This window comes from Neofelis nebulosa, chromosome 4, assembly GCF_028018385.1.
Source record: "Neofelis nebulosa isolate mNeoNeb1 chromosome 4, mNeoNeb1.pri, whole genome shotgun sequence".
Classification (NCBI taxonomy): Eukaryota; Metazoa; Chordata; class Mammalia; order Carnivora; family Felidae; genus Neofelis; species Neofelis nebulosa.
The window spans coordinates 114,258,653-114,278,090 of record NC_080785.1 but is presented as its reverse complement, the minus strand read 5'-3'; the positions used below and the strand labels follow the sequence as shown (position 1 = coordinate 114,278,090).

The 19,438-nt window shown below is 43.4% G+C and overlaps 1 protein-coding gene across 4 annotated transcripts in view; it reads right to left on the bottom strand.

The window, feature by feature from the left end:
* Positions 1-19,438, bottom strand: part of LSM3 (LSM3 homolog, U6 small nuclear RNA and mRNA degradation associated) — a 122,060-nt gene that overhangs the window by 99,078 nt on the left and 3,544 nt on the right. For 2 of the 4 annotated variants that reach the window (XM_058725870.1, XM_058725869.1), the window contains exons 3-4: positions 17,627-17,722; positions 13,286-13,735 (exon numbers count right to left, since the gene is read on the bottom strand). In XM_058725870.1, coding sequence (XP_058581853.1) covers positions 13,655-13,735; positions 17,627-17,722 — 177 coding nt within the window. In that variant the 3' untranslated portion in view covers positions 13,286-13,654. Of the gene's footprint in view, positions 1-13,285; positions 13,736-17,626; positions 17,723-19,438 lie in introns of those variants that run through there. The other 2 variants (XM_058725868.1, XM_058725866.1) reach the window with 1 other exon arrangement.

The window sequence follows — 19,438 nt, the reverse complement described above, 5'->3', positions numbered from 1 at the left end:
GAAGCTCTCTTCTGGTGCTTGAAATTTCTCCAACCTACCCTTTGCTGAGAGTACATCCAGTCTATTCTTACTTGCCTCCAATGACGGGGAACTCACTAAATGCAAAAGTGGGTAATTTTATCATCCACCCACTGGTCAATTAGCTGCCTGGCTCACTTGAAAAAAAGGTCACTTAACAGCAACAAAAAAGCTTCTCATGGGTAAGCAATTTGTGAGTCGTAGTTCCAAAGAACAATACTGTTTTCTTGTCCACCCCTGTCCCCAACTCTGAACTTTGTGGCCACAAAAAAATGGAGATATGACATTTTCCTCTAGAATAACAAAAGTCTGTTAATGTGTCTCTTTTATTCACCCACCCGCTAGACATTCCCGTAAGGAATCTACTTTAGATGCCCACAGAGAATGTATTTTCAATTCTCAACATAATTAGCCAACTTCCAGAAGGAGAAGGAGAAGCATTTATGGGCATATCCTTGGCCAAATATCCTCTTCTACTTTCCAATAGGGAACCCAGAGCAGTTTTAGGACACGACTCAGGGGGTAACATTGTTTTCCTTGTATAGCTTCAGAAACCAAGGCAGAGAAGCGAAGGTCACCCAACAAATCAAGGGCAAAGGCATGCACTAAATCCCAGGAATCTGAGACCTCCCAGCATAGTAATTGATCCCCTAAGATAAATGTTTGTCTTGCTAACCAGGGAAATTTACTGTGGTCTTACAGAGGGATTCTTGAGGCTCAAAATCATAAACAGGGAAACAGGCCCTGGTAATAAGTTGAGTGATTAATTGGCAGAGAAAGCTTTCAAGGGGGAAAGGATCAATGAGCTGAGGAAAAATTAAACATCCTTTAGGAAGTCTTCCCAACTCCCTTACATTGTTTTAATTCTTCATGCTCGGTCTCTTCAATAAACATTTTTTGAAGTGGGTTTTCATTTTGATTCTCAGTTTTTGCTTTTTCAGTTATTTTTCTGGCAAGGTTATTTGATCACATCTCAGACTTAGATTATTTCTCAGGCTGAATTTAACTTGACTTTTGCCCGTTGAGGCAGAACCGGCTCTAGCTTATCGGAAGTAAATGGGACCAGGAGGCCATGGAATAATCAAAAACGTAATCAGAAATAACTGAGATATAGCACGCTCTGTTTCCATGCTGGTGAACGGGGGAACTAGTGTCGAGGTCACGGGACACAGGCGGTGTGACAGCTCTGAGGGAACCACTTGAGGAGTGGACGGACTCACAGCGGCTTCCCGCCCTTGAGGCAGCTCGTCAGCAGCAATGTGAGAGCTTGGGCTTTGCACTGAGACGTTGGTTCACCTTCCCAGCTGTCGGTGCTGGCTGTGTGACGGCAGCAGCTTGGGCAACCTCTCTGAACCTTGGTTTTCTCAGTCAGCTCTTGCTAATGCAGCAAGCTCCATTGGGAGTAGGGGCGGTAACTGACGTGTTAGTGTTTTCTCTGTGCCTTGTAGACACCTGGCACTCAGTCCGCATCCGCTAAATGAATGGATGGAACAAGGGTACCGTCACCAGTGCTGCCGGATTATTGTGGAGATTAAATGAGAAACTGTAAATAAAAGCTAGGACATTTTGGATGCTCCTTAAACAGTAGCTCTTACATTACCAGACTCTGAGTGTCAGGGCTGGAAAGGAGTCTGGGTGTTGAATTGTAGAGTCCCTTGCCCTACAGATGTGAAAACTGGGACTCATATATAGATCTGTTTACTTGTTCATGCATGTAACACAAGCCCCCCCAGGTGCCTGTAGATGTTAGGCACTGTACGGGGGGATGTATCAAGACCAAAAAAAAAAAAAAATCTCTACACTTACAAAGTTTACATTCTAGTGGGAAGAGACAGTAAAGGAGAGGACAAATCCATAAACTGGGATAATTATACAGCTAACAAAATGCTATGAGAATAAGAAAGCAGGTACTGTGATAGACAGGGTCTGACAGTGGGGGGGCAGGGGGCTATGTTAGATGAGGTGACCAGCTGGGGCCTCTCTGATGAGGTAATGGAGGAGCAGAGACCTGAATGACAGGAAGGACAGAGTCATACTAAATTTGGAAGCAAGTGTTCTGGAACACTGCTTCTTCCTTGGTTTATTTTGGTGTCTGCCCCCCCCCCCCAGGTCTTTTTTCAAGGGGAGGGGGAAGAACTTTTATTTTTGACATAATTTCAAACTTGCAGAAAAATTCCAAAATAGTGCAAGGAACTCTCATCTTCTAGATTTACCAATTATTTATATTTGTCCCACTCTCTCTCCTCTCTCTATATGAATATATAATATATACACATACTTTTACACATACACACATACTTTTTCAGAACTGTTTGAGAGTACATAATGCAAACATACTGCCCCATTACCCTATACTTCAGTGTGTATTTCCTAAAATAAGAACATTCTCTTACATAACCACCATCCGTATAAATCTTGTTGGTCGCTCCAACCTTTTGAAATTACATACATTTTTCTGGGTCCAGGATCACATGCTGCATGTAGTTCTCATGTCTCTTTAGTCTCCTTTAATCTGGAACAATTCCTTAGTTGCTGTCTTTCTTGACTTTGACATTCCTTAAGAGTGCAGGCCAGCTATTTTGTAGAACGCTCCTCTTGGGGTTCCTAGTGATTCTCGAGGAGTTGACTGAGGTAATGCCTTTTTGGCAGGAATGCCACAGAAGTAATGTCATGTCCTCCTCCGTGCATTGTTGCAGGAAGCATGTGGTGTCAGACTGTCTCGATATGGGTGATGTTAACTTTGACTGTTGGGTGAAGGTGGTCTCTGCCAGGTTTCTCCATATAAAGTTACTATCTTCCCCTCTGTATGTCATTTGTGGGGAGGTTACTTTTAAGGCATAAACATTCTGCTCCTCAAACTTTCACCCATTAGTTTTAGCGTTCATGCATGATTTTCTTACTCCATCTTTCCTTTTCTACTTATTAGCTAACATTCTATTGCAAGGAAGACTTTTCTTTCTCTCTCACTTATTTATATGACAATCTATTTATAACACTACAAACTCATCAGTTTTTATTTTATTCAACGGGTTATAATCCACTATTATCAGATTCTTCTCAGATTTGGCCAGTGGGAGGCCTTTTTTTTTTTTAATTTTTTTTTCAACGTTTTTTATTTATTTTTGGGACAGAGAGAGACAGAGCATGAACGGGGGAGGGGCAGAGAGAGAGAGGGAGACACAGAATCGGAAACAGGCTCCAGGCTCCGAGCCATCAGCCCAGAGCCTGACGCGGGGCTCGAACTCACGGACCGCGAGATCGTGACCTGGCTGAAGCCGGACGCTTAACCGACTGCGCCACCCAGGCGCCAGTGGGAGGCCTTTTAAACTGACCCCTTTGTCTTTCTGGCATGTCCCATCATCCTTCAAGAATACCCTTGCTTTCTGGCACTAGGTATTTCAGGCCTATCTTGCACTTTCCTGGCACTAGCCCTGGAATCAGCCTTCTCTCCAGTGAGCCCAGTTCCCATCGATATTAAATGGTATTTGGAATCCAAGATGTAGGTGCCAGGTGGGCTGCTGCTACCCGTGTTATTGCTTCTAGACTCTCTCAGGGGATAGAGCTAGAAGGCTTCTCAAATTTTAACATGCCTATGAGTCACTGGGGATAACATTAAAAGTACAGATTCTGATCCCGTTGGTCAGGTTATGAGCTGGGATGGTATCAGAAATTTGGCTTTTCTTTTCTTTTTTTTTTTTTAAACGTTTTTTAATTTATTTTTGGGACAGAGAGAGACAGAGCATGAACGGGGGAGGGGCAGAGAGAGAGGGAGACACAGAATCGGAAACAGGCTCCAGGCTCCGAGCCATCAGCCCAGAGCCTGACACGGGGCTCGAGCTCACGGACCGCGAGATCGTGACCTGGCTGAAGTCGGACGCTTAACCGACTGCACCACCCAGGCGCCCCGAAATTCGGCTTTTCTAACAAGCTTCCAGGTGATGCTGACACAGCTGGTCCATAAGCCACATCTTGAGCTCCAAGAATGTAGGGCAATGGTTCTCAAACTGAGGCATGCATTGGAATCACCTGCAGGGCTTGTTAAAATAAGTATTCCTGGGCTCTACTCTCCAGGTTTCTCGTTCCTGAAGTGGGGATTGAGAATTTGCATTTCTAACAAGTTCCCAGCTGATGCTACTAGTGCTGACCTGGGACACTTTGAGAACCACTAATTTAGGACATTTGTTCCCAAAGGTGGCTACACATTGGAATTCCCAGGTTGTTCTGTTTTTGTTCTTTGTTTTTCAGTACTGATCCTTAAGCCCCCAAAGATTATGATTTAATTGGTATAGGATGTGGCCTGGACATTTAGAATGTTATGAGTTCTGTACGTGGTCTACTGCTCAGCAGGAGTCGAGAAGATTGTTGGAGGAAGGAATACAAAACCTTTAAGAAGGAATGAGCTTGACATTTTTAAAAATGTTTATTATTTATTTTTAAGAGTTAGAGGGAGAGAGAGCATGCAGGGAAGGGGGTAGAGAAAGAGAGGGAGACAGAGGATCCAAAGCGGGCTCTGCACTGACAGCAGAGAGCCTGATGTAGGGGTAGAACTCATGAAACCTGGATCATGATCTAAGCCAAAGTCGGCCACTTAACCAACTAAGCCACCCAGGTGCCCCTTGACATTTCTGAGGGCCATCAAGGAGGCAGGCCAGTGTGGCTGGGCAGAAGGAGATGAGGTCAGAGAGATAGGCAGGGATGGGATTAGAAGGGGATGAGATGGGTCAGGCGTGTAGAGGTTTCTATGGTGGAAAGGGAAGCCACTGGAGTCTTTGAGGAAGGATGATGTGACCTGAATGCCTTAATTATGACCCTTATCCAACAGTCTTGAGGCCAGATCTCTGGCCAGGCCGTTCTACCCAAAGGAGTTTGGATTGTGACAAAGTATGAAATGGCTTCACAGGTTTCTCTAAGTGCCGCCCCCCCCCCCCCCGCACATATTTTAAGTACTGTCCATGGATTTTGTTTAGAATTACTGTTCAAGGCTTTGAAATCCTTGAAAGGTAAGTTTAGGCACAGTAATAAAGTTTTATGTCATGGGAGAAGGACTTGGCTGATAGGGGACATCTCTAATTACTGAAAAGACATCTAAGAGTGCTTTAAGAAAACTAATATATGTTGCAGAATAATGTGAATACACCTAACACTACTGCTTAAAAGTGAAGATGGTAAATTTTATATTAATGTTTTTTATCACAATTTTTTAAAAGGATAATATTCATCATACATGTGAAAGACAAATCTGCAAAGCACTGAATTCTTCAATTTGTTAACTTGTTATTTGTTCTTCAGGAAAGTTACCGTGGGTATTTCACTACCATATGGAAAAACTATATAATACCATTAAGAATACTAAAGAGTTTAAGCCAAGAATGACAAAAAGATAAAAGAACAATGTATAAAACCATGAACTTGGGAGATGAACAAAGTTGGGAAAAACTACTCATTTTAACACAAAGATTCTTGACGTGAGGGTTTTGCATCAGGTTGACCTAAGTAATAGTGTCCCTCTAGGGCACTAAAAACATGATTCACTTGACACGTAGCATTGTAGAAACAGAACTAGCCTCCAGAGAGAGGACGGCGAGAGGCCTTCTGAGATGTCAATTCCAACAAAGTGATAATAACTTGGAGATTTTGCTTATCTGCTCTATCCCCTCAAGGCCATTGCACAATATGAGTGTGCTTGGATTGGACAGGATTCCTGTGACACGATTCACATTCTATTTTGATTCTGGCAGTTGGTAACCTTTCTTCTAGGAAATGGAAAAAAACCTGTTGGTGATATTCTGTTGTCCCGAGCATGTGAGGGCAACAAGTCTGCCCAGGGCAAACCGAGCAGAGGCCAGTGTGGCCCCTGGGTAATTTTTAGCAACACTTCCAGGCCTGATATTTGGTGGTGGCCTGCAACTAGCCCTGTCAGCCTGCCATGGAGATGACCTGCCCTTTCCCTCGGTTATTTGAGCCCTGGGTTTTTCCTGGGCAGGAGCTGACAGTGATGTCATCATCTCGTGATGTTGTTGGGTGACCTTGTTCACGGAGCTGGTTCCACTCTTTTCTCTTATACCCTAAAGTTGAACTGTGAAAAACAGTCTTGAGAACCAAGGACGAGGAGGGTCTAGACTCTGCTAGAGGGAAGCACCCCTCGCCCCCCGCCCCAGTCCTTCGCACCCGATTTCCAAACCCTTATCATGATTAGCTTTTATTTGACCCAGTTTCTAGCAATCCTCAGCCTGGAAAAGCCATAAAGGAAAAACAATGTGAGAAGAGATCAATAAGATTAGTTTTTAAATGTAATGGACTCAGCAAGGCAGAAACTATGGACTCGTAAAGAACGACTTTGATCCTTGTAATAAAGGCAGGTAAGTATTTAAGTATTTACAAGGGGCCTTTTTGCACTGTGGACCAACCACAGAGGTCCGAAAGGCAGTTAGGAGAAAGGAAGCACATTATGTGGAGCCGCTGGTTTAATGAAATGAAACAATGATACGTGAACTCCTACTGCATGCCAGACCCTGAGCGAGGACACCTTGGAAGCCTCAGCCCTTCTGCAGCAGGTGGGCAGTGCCACCAACCCCATTTCACGGAGGAGGAAATAGGATCAGAGAGGCCGAGTCTGTTATTCAACTAGTAAGTAGTGGTACTGGAATATGAACACAAAGTTTCTTGACTCCAAATCTGTACTCTTTACCTAGCACACACAATTGTTGGCTCTCAGATACTGTCACCAAGAGTCTTCCAGAACTCCAAACTCGGGTTCTTTTCATGAGTAACAGAATTACCCCAGGCCTTGCCCCACCACAGCAGGTCTGAACTGAAAGGACATTGCAAAGAGGCTTTGAGCAGGTAAGCGAATCTGCTCTATGGAGTGGCGGCATCCGGCCTCAAACCCTGACCAAAGCGCTCTCCGGCCACCAGTCAACTGCACGCGAAGGACAGAGTGCTGACAAAAGCCATCTAGTCTGGAATGTGGCCTTGTCGACAATCTCCTTTTAGCTCCACAGGATGTGGGCACAATTAGAAGGGCATTTTACCTTACAACTTGCTCCCTGGGGCCTAAACAGCATGTTGTTTTCTTTTCTTCTTTGCTCCTGGCAGCAACAGATACTGTTGGGCTGGAATTCCACAAACTGTTTAGATTTAAGAAAATAAATGATACAGACTTTTCTGGCCAATACTAATATACATGGCAAACCCAAGGAAAATTTCAAGTTGAAAAGCAAAGAGCACAGCGCCACCTGGTGTTGACAATGAAGACGCATAAGTTTAGGTGCCCTCACCGAGCTAGAAGCAGCTTTACTAGTGCGAGCCTGGCAGGGGTAAAACTTACCCCTGCATTTCCCTTCAGGTGAGGAATTGAGCCCCAAAGGGCTGAGAGGCTTGCCAAAATTCACCAAACATGAGATGAGAAAGCTGAGTCCTGACCATTTGGTTTCCAACTCTGTGTCATTTCCACCCAGCCCAAGTGAGGGGAAGAGAGCAGTTCTTTTGCCCTTGGTGAACATGGGATACTAGCTCGTGCTGGGTCTAAATGGCAGCTGGTACTCAGAAGGAAGAGCCCTTCCTTTGCAAAGGGGAGTGACCTTTCCGGCAGGGATGACCTCCCACTAGAACTTGCCTCATGCAAAGATCCCCTTCATCCCTCTGCAGGAGAGAAGAAAAGCACAAGAAGCGCCCGAAGCACAGCCCCTGTTCCTGCGCTCCGTGGATGTGGAGTGCCCTCCAGGCTATACAGTCAGCACCCTCTGTAGCCAGGCGCAAACAGCAGCTGCTCCACTGTCCTCTGCCAGCCCACAGGAGGAAAGGCAAAACTTGCATAAGGTGGCTCCTTCAGACAGAGGCAGCACTCTGAACCAAGATGAGTGGGAACCATCCCAATAAACACTTTTTTTTTTTATAAGAAAAAAAGTAAAAGAAAAAGGAAGTGAAATAGCATGTGATCAGAAGTAAGGGGACTGTGTAGCTACACAAACTACACCTTGCATAACTCCAGGGACTGCAGCACAAAGTGGCTCCAATTTAGGTTTTAGAACTAGATTGGCTTGGCCTTTTCCTCCCCACGTGTACAATGAAGATGCTGACTTACACCTGGACCACTGAGGTCTCTGGGATCCGATGGCCCTCCGGCCTCCTCTCCTTGGCTCACTCTCCTCTAGCCCACTGGCCTCCTTGCTGACCCTTGACTGGGTGAAGCTGCTCTTACTTCAGAGCCTCTGCACAAGTTCCAACTGCCTGGACAAATGCTGTTTTGCCAATTCCCAACAGGACCATCTCCCTCCAGCTCTTTAGATGTCTGCTCAAACGTTGCTTCTTTGGACACACTTTCCCTGAGCCCTTCTGGTGTTCCTCCTTCTCTCTTGCCGCTGTCATGCCCCATCACCTTACCCTCCATGTCCATAGTACTTAGCATTGTGGATTCCCTTTGTTTTGTTCAGTCCTCTATTTACATGGCCTGGCACTCAGTAGATGTTTGATCACAATTTTTAATTGATTGAATTAAATTATTTCACATCTCCTGAAAAGTACTTAGGGAGAAAAAGAGCAGGGATACTTGGAATAAGATGAATGAGTGATGAATTGGCCTCCAATACTGCATCCACTTCTGTGACTTGTGCAACTGGTGCCCGTGATGTGTCAGTAACATTCCAGACCTAGGCTGTTTATACAAATGCTTTCCAATCCTTACTGCTGACCTTAAGGCAGATGTAATTTGCCCAGCTGGTACATGGCACAGCTGGGATTTGAAGCCAGGTTCATGACTCCACACTTCGAGACTTTATGGTCCGTTTTCCAACTCACCAAGGGCAACACTGTGGAGGTCCTGTCAACACCCAGAGCCCAGATCCCCACAGTCCTGTAGGTGGGTGGGAGGGGAGGCAAGAAAAAAAAATTCCTTTGGAGTAATCAGTATCAGGAACTACAGTGGGGTGTGTTGCTTCCACACCTAGCAAGCTTCTAGAAGCAGCCAAGAAAAGAAGAATCTACATGCTCTGGGTATTAAGAGTGAGCAATGGATCTAAAAGGAATTTAAAACACTTGGCTTTGGCTTCCTCATTTCTTGGTGCTAGTTTTCTGTTAGGTATCTACAGCTAGTACATATCGCTATTCTCAGGTAAATGGTAATGGAGACAAGATGGCTAGAAGGGCAGAAAAGTGGGAAGCATTGTCCAATTTATAGGGAAGACACCACAAGTATCTGGAAAACAATGTGCAAAGTTCACCTTGGAAGTATCATTTGGATAAAGAAGTGTGTGTGTAAATACATGGGTGTGTATGCATGTGTGTATGGATATTGTTCAGCCATAAGAAGGAAATCTTGTCATTTGCAACATGGATGGACCTTGGGGGAGTTACACTAAGTGAAATACACCAAAGACAAACACTCCATGGCTACCACTTATATGTGGAACCTGAAAGGAGAAAAGAAAAGAAAAGAAAAGAAAAGAAAAGAAAAGAAAAGAAAAGAAAAGAAAAGAAAGGAAAGGAAAGGAAAGGAAAGGAAAGGAAAGGAAAGGAAAGGAAAGGAAAGGAAAGGAAAGGAAAGGAAAAGAAAAGAAAAGAAAAGAAAAGAAAAGAAAAGAAAAGAAAAGAAAAGAGAGAAAAGTCAAACCTTTAGATAATAGAAAGGTGGTTGGCAGGGGCCGGGGGTGGGGGAAACAGGGAGAGGTTGGTAAGAGTACAAACTTTCAGGTATAAGATGAGTAAGGCCTGAGGATCTAAAGTAAAACATGGTGGCTATAGTTGATAACACGACATTGTATAACTGAAACTTGACTCAGTAGAACTTAAAAGTTCTTGCAAAAAAAAAAAAAAGATAAATATGTGAGGTCATGGATGTATTACTTATCTAGGTGGTGAGAATCCTTTCACAACTTATACATCACCACAGTGCACGCTTTAAGTGTCTTGTAATTTTTTCAATTACATTTTCATAAAGCTGGAGGAAAAAGTACTACTTGCCCCTCCACAGTGTTGTTACTGGTTTTCCTGTGGTTCAATTACTCACTCAGCATTTACTGAGGACAAACTCTTGGCCAGGCCCCATGCCAGAGGTGGTGAGTGCCCGATCCCTACTCATAAGCAGGAACTTGTCTGGTGGGGCTCAGTGTTCTTCACTCACCTCAAGCAAGTAACCTGTCTGCCTCTGAGCTCCACAGACCCCAATACCCACTCTCAGCCTCATCCCTTCCTGTGTGGCAGGTCCCATACCTAACTCCCAGAGGAGACTCCAGCTGCCATCAGGCCCCCTCAGGGAACAAGTCTAAGCTCCACCCACACTGACTCCTCCTCGGGATTCTCCAGGACCTCCAACTAGATTCCAGAGTAATGGCTTCAAATCATACAGTCTCCACTATAAGGTGTGTTTCAAGAAGTTTTACCAATAATCAAGTAAATCAAAGGAGTTTTCTATCAACCAGGAGGCTCCAAGTTCAATGTCAGGCACCTTTTGTCTGCAGTTCCCACTCACCCCTTCCTCTGGTTCCCTTTAGAGAACGACTCCCCACCCCCCACCCCCAAACCCCAAGCTCAGACCATATGGCTCAGGTGGGGAAAATCTGGCTTAGTTTCAGGAGGGACATGTGGCTCAGGCCTGGCCAATCAGAGCCTTACGTTCTCATAGCCCTAATGACTGGCCAGGGACCAGCACACAAACCAATCTCAAGGGAGAGCACTGCCATTGGCAGGTCGGTTGTTAAGCCTGGATCTGCTACAGGGGAGGGCTTGCCCACATAGTTGAGTGGAGCTGGGTGACAGAAACACCAACTGAGCCTCTTGATCCTGCCAGGATGAATCCCGGAATTTTTAGTTCCTTTCCCTGTCCAATACAGAGGAGTATTGCTCTACAGGTGACAATTGCTCACAGTGGAACATTCCTCTCATTCTGGCTACAGGCTAAGAACACTGTGGGCAATAGGTATTATTTATAATAAAAGGGTGTATGGAACCAGTTACTCTCTTGGTGTACAGAAAGATAATACCTTGAGTTTATGTAGATCTTTAAGAGTCACTATTGGAGATGTGTGAAAATTTGTAGCTGATGATTTTAGTCTAAATTGAGATACTCAAGTTACTTGGGTTTCAGTTTGGGCACATTTTGTCTGAAAGAGAAATGCGTAATCCTAAATTTTGTCAGTCCACCCTCCTTTGTATGAGGCAAGAATTCATAACAATCTCTTTCAGGAAACCACCAAGACAGGGATCTAGGTATGGCATCTGCTTGAGAGGCTTCCAAAGGAGATGGTCAAGAGGCTCGGCTTGAGCTATGTGACACATTGCAGAAGCCTCATCACCAGCTCCAGTGACCACGGCCGTCCAGCTGGCTGGAGCTCCAAGTGCTGTGCAGCCTAGGAGTCCAAGGCATGGCTCCAAGGTGCCCTCTGACTGCATAAGCCCTCAGAGGGCAGCCCTGTAGAGGAAGCCTTGACGTGGAGGGCTGTGGCAGGATGCTGCCTGAGCTGCCCGGGTGCAGACTGAGTCCCAGCTCCAACCCTCCAGGCAGGTAGCCTAAACCACAGAAGGGCTCACAAAACCCACCCTGCTTCCTCCTCCTCCGTCTGGTAATGTGCAAATGGTTATCCTGCAGCTGATCTTTTATTGCCCTTCTTCCTGTATCTTAACAGCTAGGAGCTAAGTGGACATTTGTATGTCACATCAGTTTTATGGGCACACGAAATCAACTGTGTCAGATTTTAAGGGCCACGGTTTTTAGAAACCTACGTGTGTACACAACAGCCCTCACACCAAAAGTTCTAGTGTAAAAAAAGTTCTATCACTTCTAGGAGAAAAAAGAGAAAGATGGCCAAGAATAAAGTAGTATCCAGGAACTAACCATGGATATTGGAAGCCACTAAAAATAAAACACAAGCTCAGGAAGAACTGGAGGGTGTGGCGGAGCAAGAGGGCCAGATGCTCCAGTCACCCCGTGGCTGTGGGAGACACTAGGAGCAGTGCACTACCCTGAGCCAGAGTCTCCACAGCACGCCCGTCTCCGCACACACACACACACAGGTAGGAGTCCAGCAGATTCACATCCCACCATCTAGTGCTAGCTGTGGGGCCACAGGCAAGCAATGCAAGCTCTCGGAGCTTTGGTTTGAAGAGCTATTGTAGGGATTGAAGAGGGATATACATACAAGCTGCTTCTGCCTGATGCCCCTTTATGGCAATCATTACTGTGCAGTATCACCAGCAGCAGCATCTAGGCCAAGAGTTTTACTTGGAAACAGTGATCCAAAGTATCTGCCATTCGCCACCACAGAACCACAGGTCCTATTTTTCCAATATTGAACGGGTTGATGTAAACAGGTTACCCTCTGGGACTACTGAGACCTAAGGACAAAGTGTGGGGGTGAGCAAAAGCGAAGGAAGGTTCTCTCCTGTCTCCTCACATAAGATAAAACCTGGCAGCTTGCTCACACTCGTCTTCCTCTTCTCCATTAACTTGCAGGGACAGGTACAATAAATAATGAAAACGAAACCTTTTTACAGTGTTTACCGGAGACATCTTTCTTGCACATGGCTGAAAATACTGTGTATACATTAGCATATTGTGCTTGATGATGGACTAACAAACACATTCAGCATATTCACAGGCAAGCTATCCACACATCAGACTTTCTACATTTCAAAATGGTACAACCTACTTGGTAGAGAACGTCAGGTTCTAAGTCCTGTCTAAATAAAGTCTGAGAAACTGCCACACATACATGTACTTTCCTCTCTTTCAAGCATTAAGTGCTGACTGACTGAAGCTAGAAATAAAAAGAGCTTTGCTTTTAAGCCACTGTGTTTTATTGTGCTACTGAGATATGTTGCTGAAGACCTCTCGTCACGAATGGCCCGTGATCCAAGAGTGGAAATACGTTCTTTGAGTCATTAAATATGTGTGGCATTGGTAGATATGACGAGGCTGAACCACACAGGTATATAACCTCTGAAGCCTGACCTTAGAGATAAATCGGACCAAGCAGAAGTAACAGAAATCATGCTTCATATTCATGGCAGTGTTAACATCTACAATGTCACAGTCCCACCACCACCACCACCACCACCACCCACCCACCCTGTTCTTTGGGCACTCTTTTTTGTGCTCTTATGGCATCCTGTACATGCATTATTCTATCTACCTCCCTGGCCTGCAACTGTTGGTTTAAAGAACTGCCTTCCCAGAGGATTTGAAGGAAGTATGCATATTGGCAAAACTAATTTTCAGTGGTCCACCTGGTGCCTCAATCCTAGGAGATGCACAGATGAGTATATACAAGTAAAGTCAACGTAAGATGTGTGTTTACTTTAAAGAGTTCGCATTAAAAAAAATTAAAAAAGGAAACATCAAATTCAATTTAAAGGAAAAAAAAAACCCAGAAACTGTCTGAGAAAACAACAGCAAATCAACTCCTGAAAAAGAGTTCTGCATCTTGGTGATCACATTTATTGAAAGGGTTGGAAAAAATAAAAATACTCTTTAGCTTAAGAATTTTTGAGTTATCTGCAAATCAACTCATTTCAGGAGTGCAAGAATCCTTGGTCATTTCTTAATGTCGAAATTAACGCAGGTTTCTCTTTTGAGTGTCTTCTACATTTAAAGAGGCAATCATACAAAGTCTCCTATATTCCATAACACGATAAATTCTTTGTTTCAGCCAACTCTTAATGGAGGGGCAACTAGAACAACACCATCTCCCCGGACAAAGAGCATCGGAATATTCCGTTTTGTTGACTGGAAGAGGAAAAAAAAAACAAAACACAACACATTTATACAAATATGTAGTAGTATTATTTATTTTTTGAGAAACTGACAACAAAACCCACACAGACGCATCATAACACAACTCATTTAAAAACCTCGTCACTCACTTACCTTTGTAGCACAAAGAACCACTTTATTAACTGTTTACTTTTCCAGGATGTCAATAATTGGGGCAAAGATTAGAGCATTCACCAAAACCCACGTTCCTCCTCTTCCTAGCACAGAGCTAGACTACATTACTCACACTTCCTTACAACCTGGTGCAGCCCTGAGACTGGGTTTTGACCAATGGGAAGTGAAAAGAAGTGACTGACTGACCCATAAGCCTCCCACGAATGCCCCTCTATGGTCTTCCTCCCATGACTAGCCGGACTCAGATAATGAACTCTGGAGACGGCAGAGCCGTAAGACAGAGGAAGCCTGGGCCCTTGATTAAGTACCTGGAAGAAAGCTATCATGCTGAACTAAAACTCCACTCAGGACTGTTATGTGAGTGAGAAATAAAATTCTGCTGCTGTACTGAGCCGTTACATGTTGCTCCTGTGTCCTACTACTGCGCTCACACATGTGGAACGAATACCTTGGGGCACTAGCCTATAGGTGGAGCCTTAGGCAGTAAGGAAACAGATATGGAATACAAATATTTGAAATCCTCTTATGCCCGAAGAAAACATTAGGTAAAAATGTTCCCTGCAAAAGCTTGGAAGGTAGCCCAAGGGCCTCCCTAACCTACAGGTTCTAGGGGAAGAGGTTGGAACAAGCCAAATGTTAGTTGCTATTAACCTGATACATTCAGCAAGGCAGTAAGAGATGAGCCCAGGTAAGAACTAGCTGGTTTTCAAGCAGAGATCATAAGAAATAGGACTCACAGGGTTTGAAAAGCCAACAGTTTTTAGATCCCAAACTATAGACAATGAACAGGCACAAAAGCTTTGCAGACTGAAGCCCAGCAAACCTTCCCAGTTAAACAAACTCAGCCCTGAGGCAAGAACTAGTTTAAGTGTGCTGCTTTCCCACCCAAATTTACTTTAGCAAATGGCCTAAGGGTGGGAAGAACAGTGGGAAGGAACTAAAATAAATAAAGGCATCTATAGGCTATGTGTAGGCAAGAATGTTGAGGTTACTGGCCCATAGAATTGATTGGAAATGAACAGATCAGATGCACACAAAGTCCTAAGCTTTTAAAGAAATTGCATGCAAAGAAACAGCCTGGCTAAAAAAGCTTTTGACTATTTTTCAGTCTTCCAGCATAAGCAAGTACTTGGTTGGCTGTGAAAGCTGAAGCCCCCATTTAGGGTCGCCAGATTTAGCAAATAAAAATATAGAGTGCTCAATTACATTTGAATTCTAGATAAATAGAAGAGATTTTTTTTTTTTTTTTTTTGGTCTAAGTATGTCCCAAATATTACATGGGACACACTTGACCTAAAAGCCATTACTTCAAATCCTAGGACAGGGAACATTCACACCTCCCCAGGGGATTCTGCTGTATGTTTCCATTCTTCCCTTTTCCGAAGGCAGTTTTTTTTATTTGTTTGTTTTTGGTGAAAATTCTGTCCCTGTTCTGCTATAATGGCTGTGGGAGGGGCAATAGTAATTAATTCCTCCTTTTCAGGTTCTAGGAATCTATACCACAAGTGACCACATGTGGATCTGACAGAGAGAACAAAAATATTAGTAACAGTTGTCACAGAGAGCAAGATGCAGTAATGACACACTGGAATCAACGTGAAGAATCAACTGAATTAGTTACTCATCAGTGTGACTGAAAGAGAGAAGTCCAAGAAAATTCTGAGATTTATGGTCTAAACAACAGAAAATCATGCACTGAGGATAGGGAACTGAGAATGATCTCATTTTGAAGGTGAAGAACACCTTCAAAGGAATTTACTTTTAGATGTACTGAGTTCAAGATAATATCCAATGTGAAAATATTTTCAATTAGAATACTGGGTATGAAAGAATGAAGCTCAGAAAAGGAAACAAACTGGAGACACAGACTGATCCACAATCATGACAGCTTCCAGTCACCACATGCCATGGCTTTACACATACCAAGTTCAGTGCCTCCTGTTATAATCCTGGGAGGCAGGCACAGTTACTGTCATCTTACAAAAGAGGTCCCCTAAGGCTTAGGAAGTTTCTATAACTTGCTCAAGGTCATGAAACTAACCACTAGCAGCAAAAATGTGAGCCAAGATCTGTGAAGAGCTCAAGCTTTGGTGCTGTACTGATTACTGTTACAGACTCCTAGTTACTAAATGACATCACACCTCTGAGGGGAAAAAGAGACACATAGGTTAAAAAATTCAAAACCCATGTTCAGAAGGAGAAAGAAAATTTGCAAAGGAGTCAGCAGTCGTTGAAGACAGAAGGAAAGCCAGGATAAAGCAGAAATACAAAAACCATAAAAGGCTAACAGATGAACACTTACTATGTGCCTGTCACTAACCTGAAGGCTTTTCATGTAACTTCTCAGTGAATCCTAAATAGCTGTATAAAGTGGGTCCTACTACCATCCCCATTTTACAGACAAGGAGACTTAGTCACAGACAGATTGCGTAGTTCGATACAATTAAATAGCTGGCAAGCAAGGGAGTCAAGATTTAATTCCAGTCCTGCAATCTGAGTCTATATTTTAAACCACTATACTCTAGAAGGGTCAAAGACTGGCTTTTCAAATACTTAAAAGACATAGGTAATTTCCTTCTTTTTTTCTTCACATTGAACAATGAAATGTGCCAACATTCAGAAGATCTGCATAGCTCCACAAACTAATATTTTCCAAATGACCAGTGCTTGATGTCACAGAACCACACAATGTAAAAGATCCATTAAAAGGACAAGGTAGTGGGGTACCTGGGTGGCTCGGTCGGTTAAGCATCCAACTTTGGCTCAGGTCATGATCTCACAGTTTGTGAGTTTAAGCCCCATGTCGGGCTCTGTGCTCACAGCTCAGAGCCTGGAGCCTGCTTTGGATTCTGTGTCTCCCTCTCTCTCTGACCCTCCCCCATTTGCACTGTCTCTCTCACTCAAAAATAAATAAACATTAAAAAAAAAAAAAAAAAAAGAACAAGGCAGACCAATGAATTTGCATATAGTAAGAGCACGAAAAGTTCAATGATGTGGTCTCAGATTCCACACTGCAATTAACCTTTAAGAAACTACCACTTGTTGAGTTTTAATGTAGCATCAAATGCGAATACCCACAAAAAATACTCCTCCCTTTTGAAACTACCTGTGAGGAAGGATTTTCAACTATGACATATCATTACAGATTACATGCAGAAAAAGATGTGAGAATCTAGATTTGTTAAGCCAGGCATTAAAGAAATCTGCAAAAAGGTAAAACAAAGACGCTTCTAAGTATTTTGTCCTGTAGTTGATGTTACTTAAATCAACATGTAATAGGCTCACTATTACGGAGTTAGTGTTTTTAAAATTTCTCTGTTTTAGTTTTTATTAAGTATTGATAGCTTAAATTCACATCAAACAAGGAACACTGTCCCGCATTACTCTTACAGACTAACTTAAGCATCTTAAACTTTTGAGCATCTTAAACTGACATGTATCAGTGAATCCTGGCAACCGGATGAGGTAAGTGTTAGTATTCTTGCCTAACAATGAGGAACTTAAATCTGCCAATTCACTGGCCCAACATAACCCAGGTGGGACATGGCCAAAACAGCACTATAAATTAGGTCCGTCTGACCCTAAAGTCTTTGCTTTTGATTGCTATACTTTACCGGGTCCACAAGTAGGTGTCAAATCATGACGGGCTTTTTATAAATAAGTGTTACGCTGTTGGATGTTGAGAACATTTGACATTTTAAAAGTGAAGAACAGAATTCCATGACTTACTTTATATATCTCCTCATAGGTTTCCTCATCAATTTCTATGGTAGTCACAGTCTCTTCCACATCTCCCAATATCATATTTAAATGCTGATCATAAGCCTGCAGTGGAAAGGTGAGCGATCAAGAAACTTAATCATCAAATAAAGGAACAATGAACAGAGCTTACGCACAATACTTATATCACACACACTTTTATACACAAATAAAAAATAATTCTGCTGTGCTAATAAGCTGTTTCTTCACAAATTATTTCCAGTGACAAGTTAACTGACCTGATAAAAATACAAAGCTGTTTATATGGCCTAAAATGAATTTACTCAAAATAATTTGAAATTATTACTTTTTTAAAGCGTCTACCCTATTGGTCATCCAAGACAGTCACATCATTTATAATATTTATGAGAAAAAGCAAATTCATCACTTTTCAGTAGACTTCTTTCAACTCCCTCTGTAACAGCATGACGAGAGATACAGTGAAAGAAATACGATTCTTTAACTGTGAAGAAGATGGCACTTCAGTCTCCCAAAGGTACAAGACAAGACCTCCCTGTGCTAAACTGAACACCACCGCGTGAAACCAGTAGAGCAATACCCGGCCCACGTAAAACCTAGCCAAAATAAACTGTGTTTGGCACCTGTAGGCTCAATCAATAAATGTTGCCATCCTGATAGGGATAGCCTTAATCCAAACTCTAAAGCTCATGTATTTTACTAAAAGGTGAAACGCCAGGGGCCTTGTTCAGAACCCACTTATGCTCACTTCTTTTTTAAAAATTTCTTTTATTTTGGGGCATCCGGGTTGCTCAGTTCGTTGAGTGTCTGACTTCGGCTCAGGTCATGATCTCACAGCTTGTGAGTTCGAGCCCCGCGTCGGGCTCTGTGCTGACAGCTCAGAGCCTAGAGCTTGCTTCAGATTCTGTGTCTCCCTCTCTCTCTGCCCCTAACCCACTTGCATTCTGTCTCTGTCTCTCTCAAAAATAAATAAACACTAAAAAAAAAAATTTTTTTAATAAAAAAAAATTTATTTTTTATTTGAGGCAGGGAGGGAGGGGGAGGGGGGGAGGGAGGGAGAAGGAGGGAGAGAGAAGGAGGGACAGAGAGAGAGACAGAATCTTAAGGAGGCTCCAAGCTCAGTGTAGAGCCTGACATGGGGCTCAATCCCACCACCCTGGGATCATGACCTGAGCTGAAATCAAGAGTTGGATGCTCAACCGACTGAGCTGCCCAGGTGCCTCTCACTCATGCTCACTTCTAACAAAGGGTTAAATGGTTTACCAGCTCACATCAAAATAAAAGTAACACATCAGCCACATAGCAGCCACTTCTAGCAAACCATACCAACAAGAGCAAAAATCTATAGATGAGGGCCAGAAAACAAACAAAATGTTGGGGGCCATTTAGTATAGAGGCAATGAAGTCTAGAAGGGAACTAAAGAAGCCTCCAAGAGCTAAGGCAACATATCTGTCCCGGGGTGTGTCTCCACATGCCACTGGCCCATGTGTTCAAGCGCAATTCTCTTTTTCTTGGTAAAGTTGCCACTCTTCCATTTCCCGGGGTTCCCCTTCTCATAAAGCCAGCTGTATATCAAGATCACTGTCTTCCTAGGTCCCTGCTTTCTAAGTACAGGACACTCTACCTTTAGGTCTTATGGAAGAATGGGGCTGCAGTCAGATTGCCTAGGGTCATATTCTGGACCTTCCTTTAACTTAAGCAAGTAACTTCACCTTTCTAGGCCTGAGCTTCTTCAACTGCATAACCAGGCTAATTAGCGTCTACCTTGATAGGGCTGTTATAAAGGTTAAATGAGACATTAC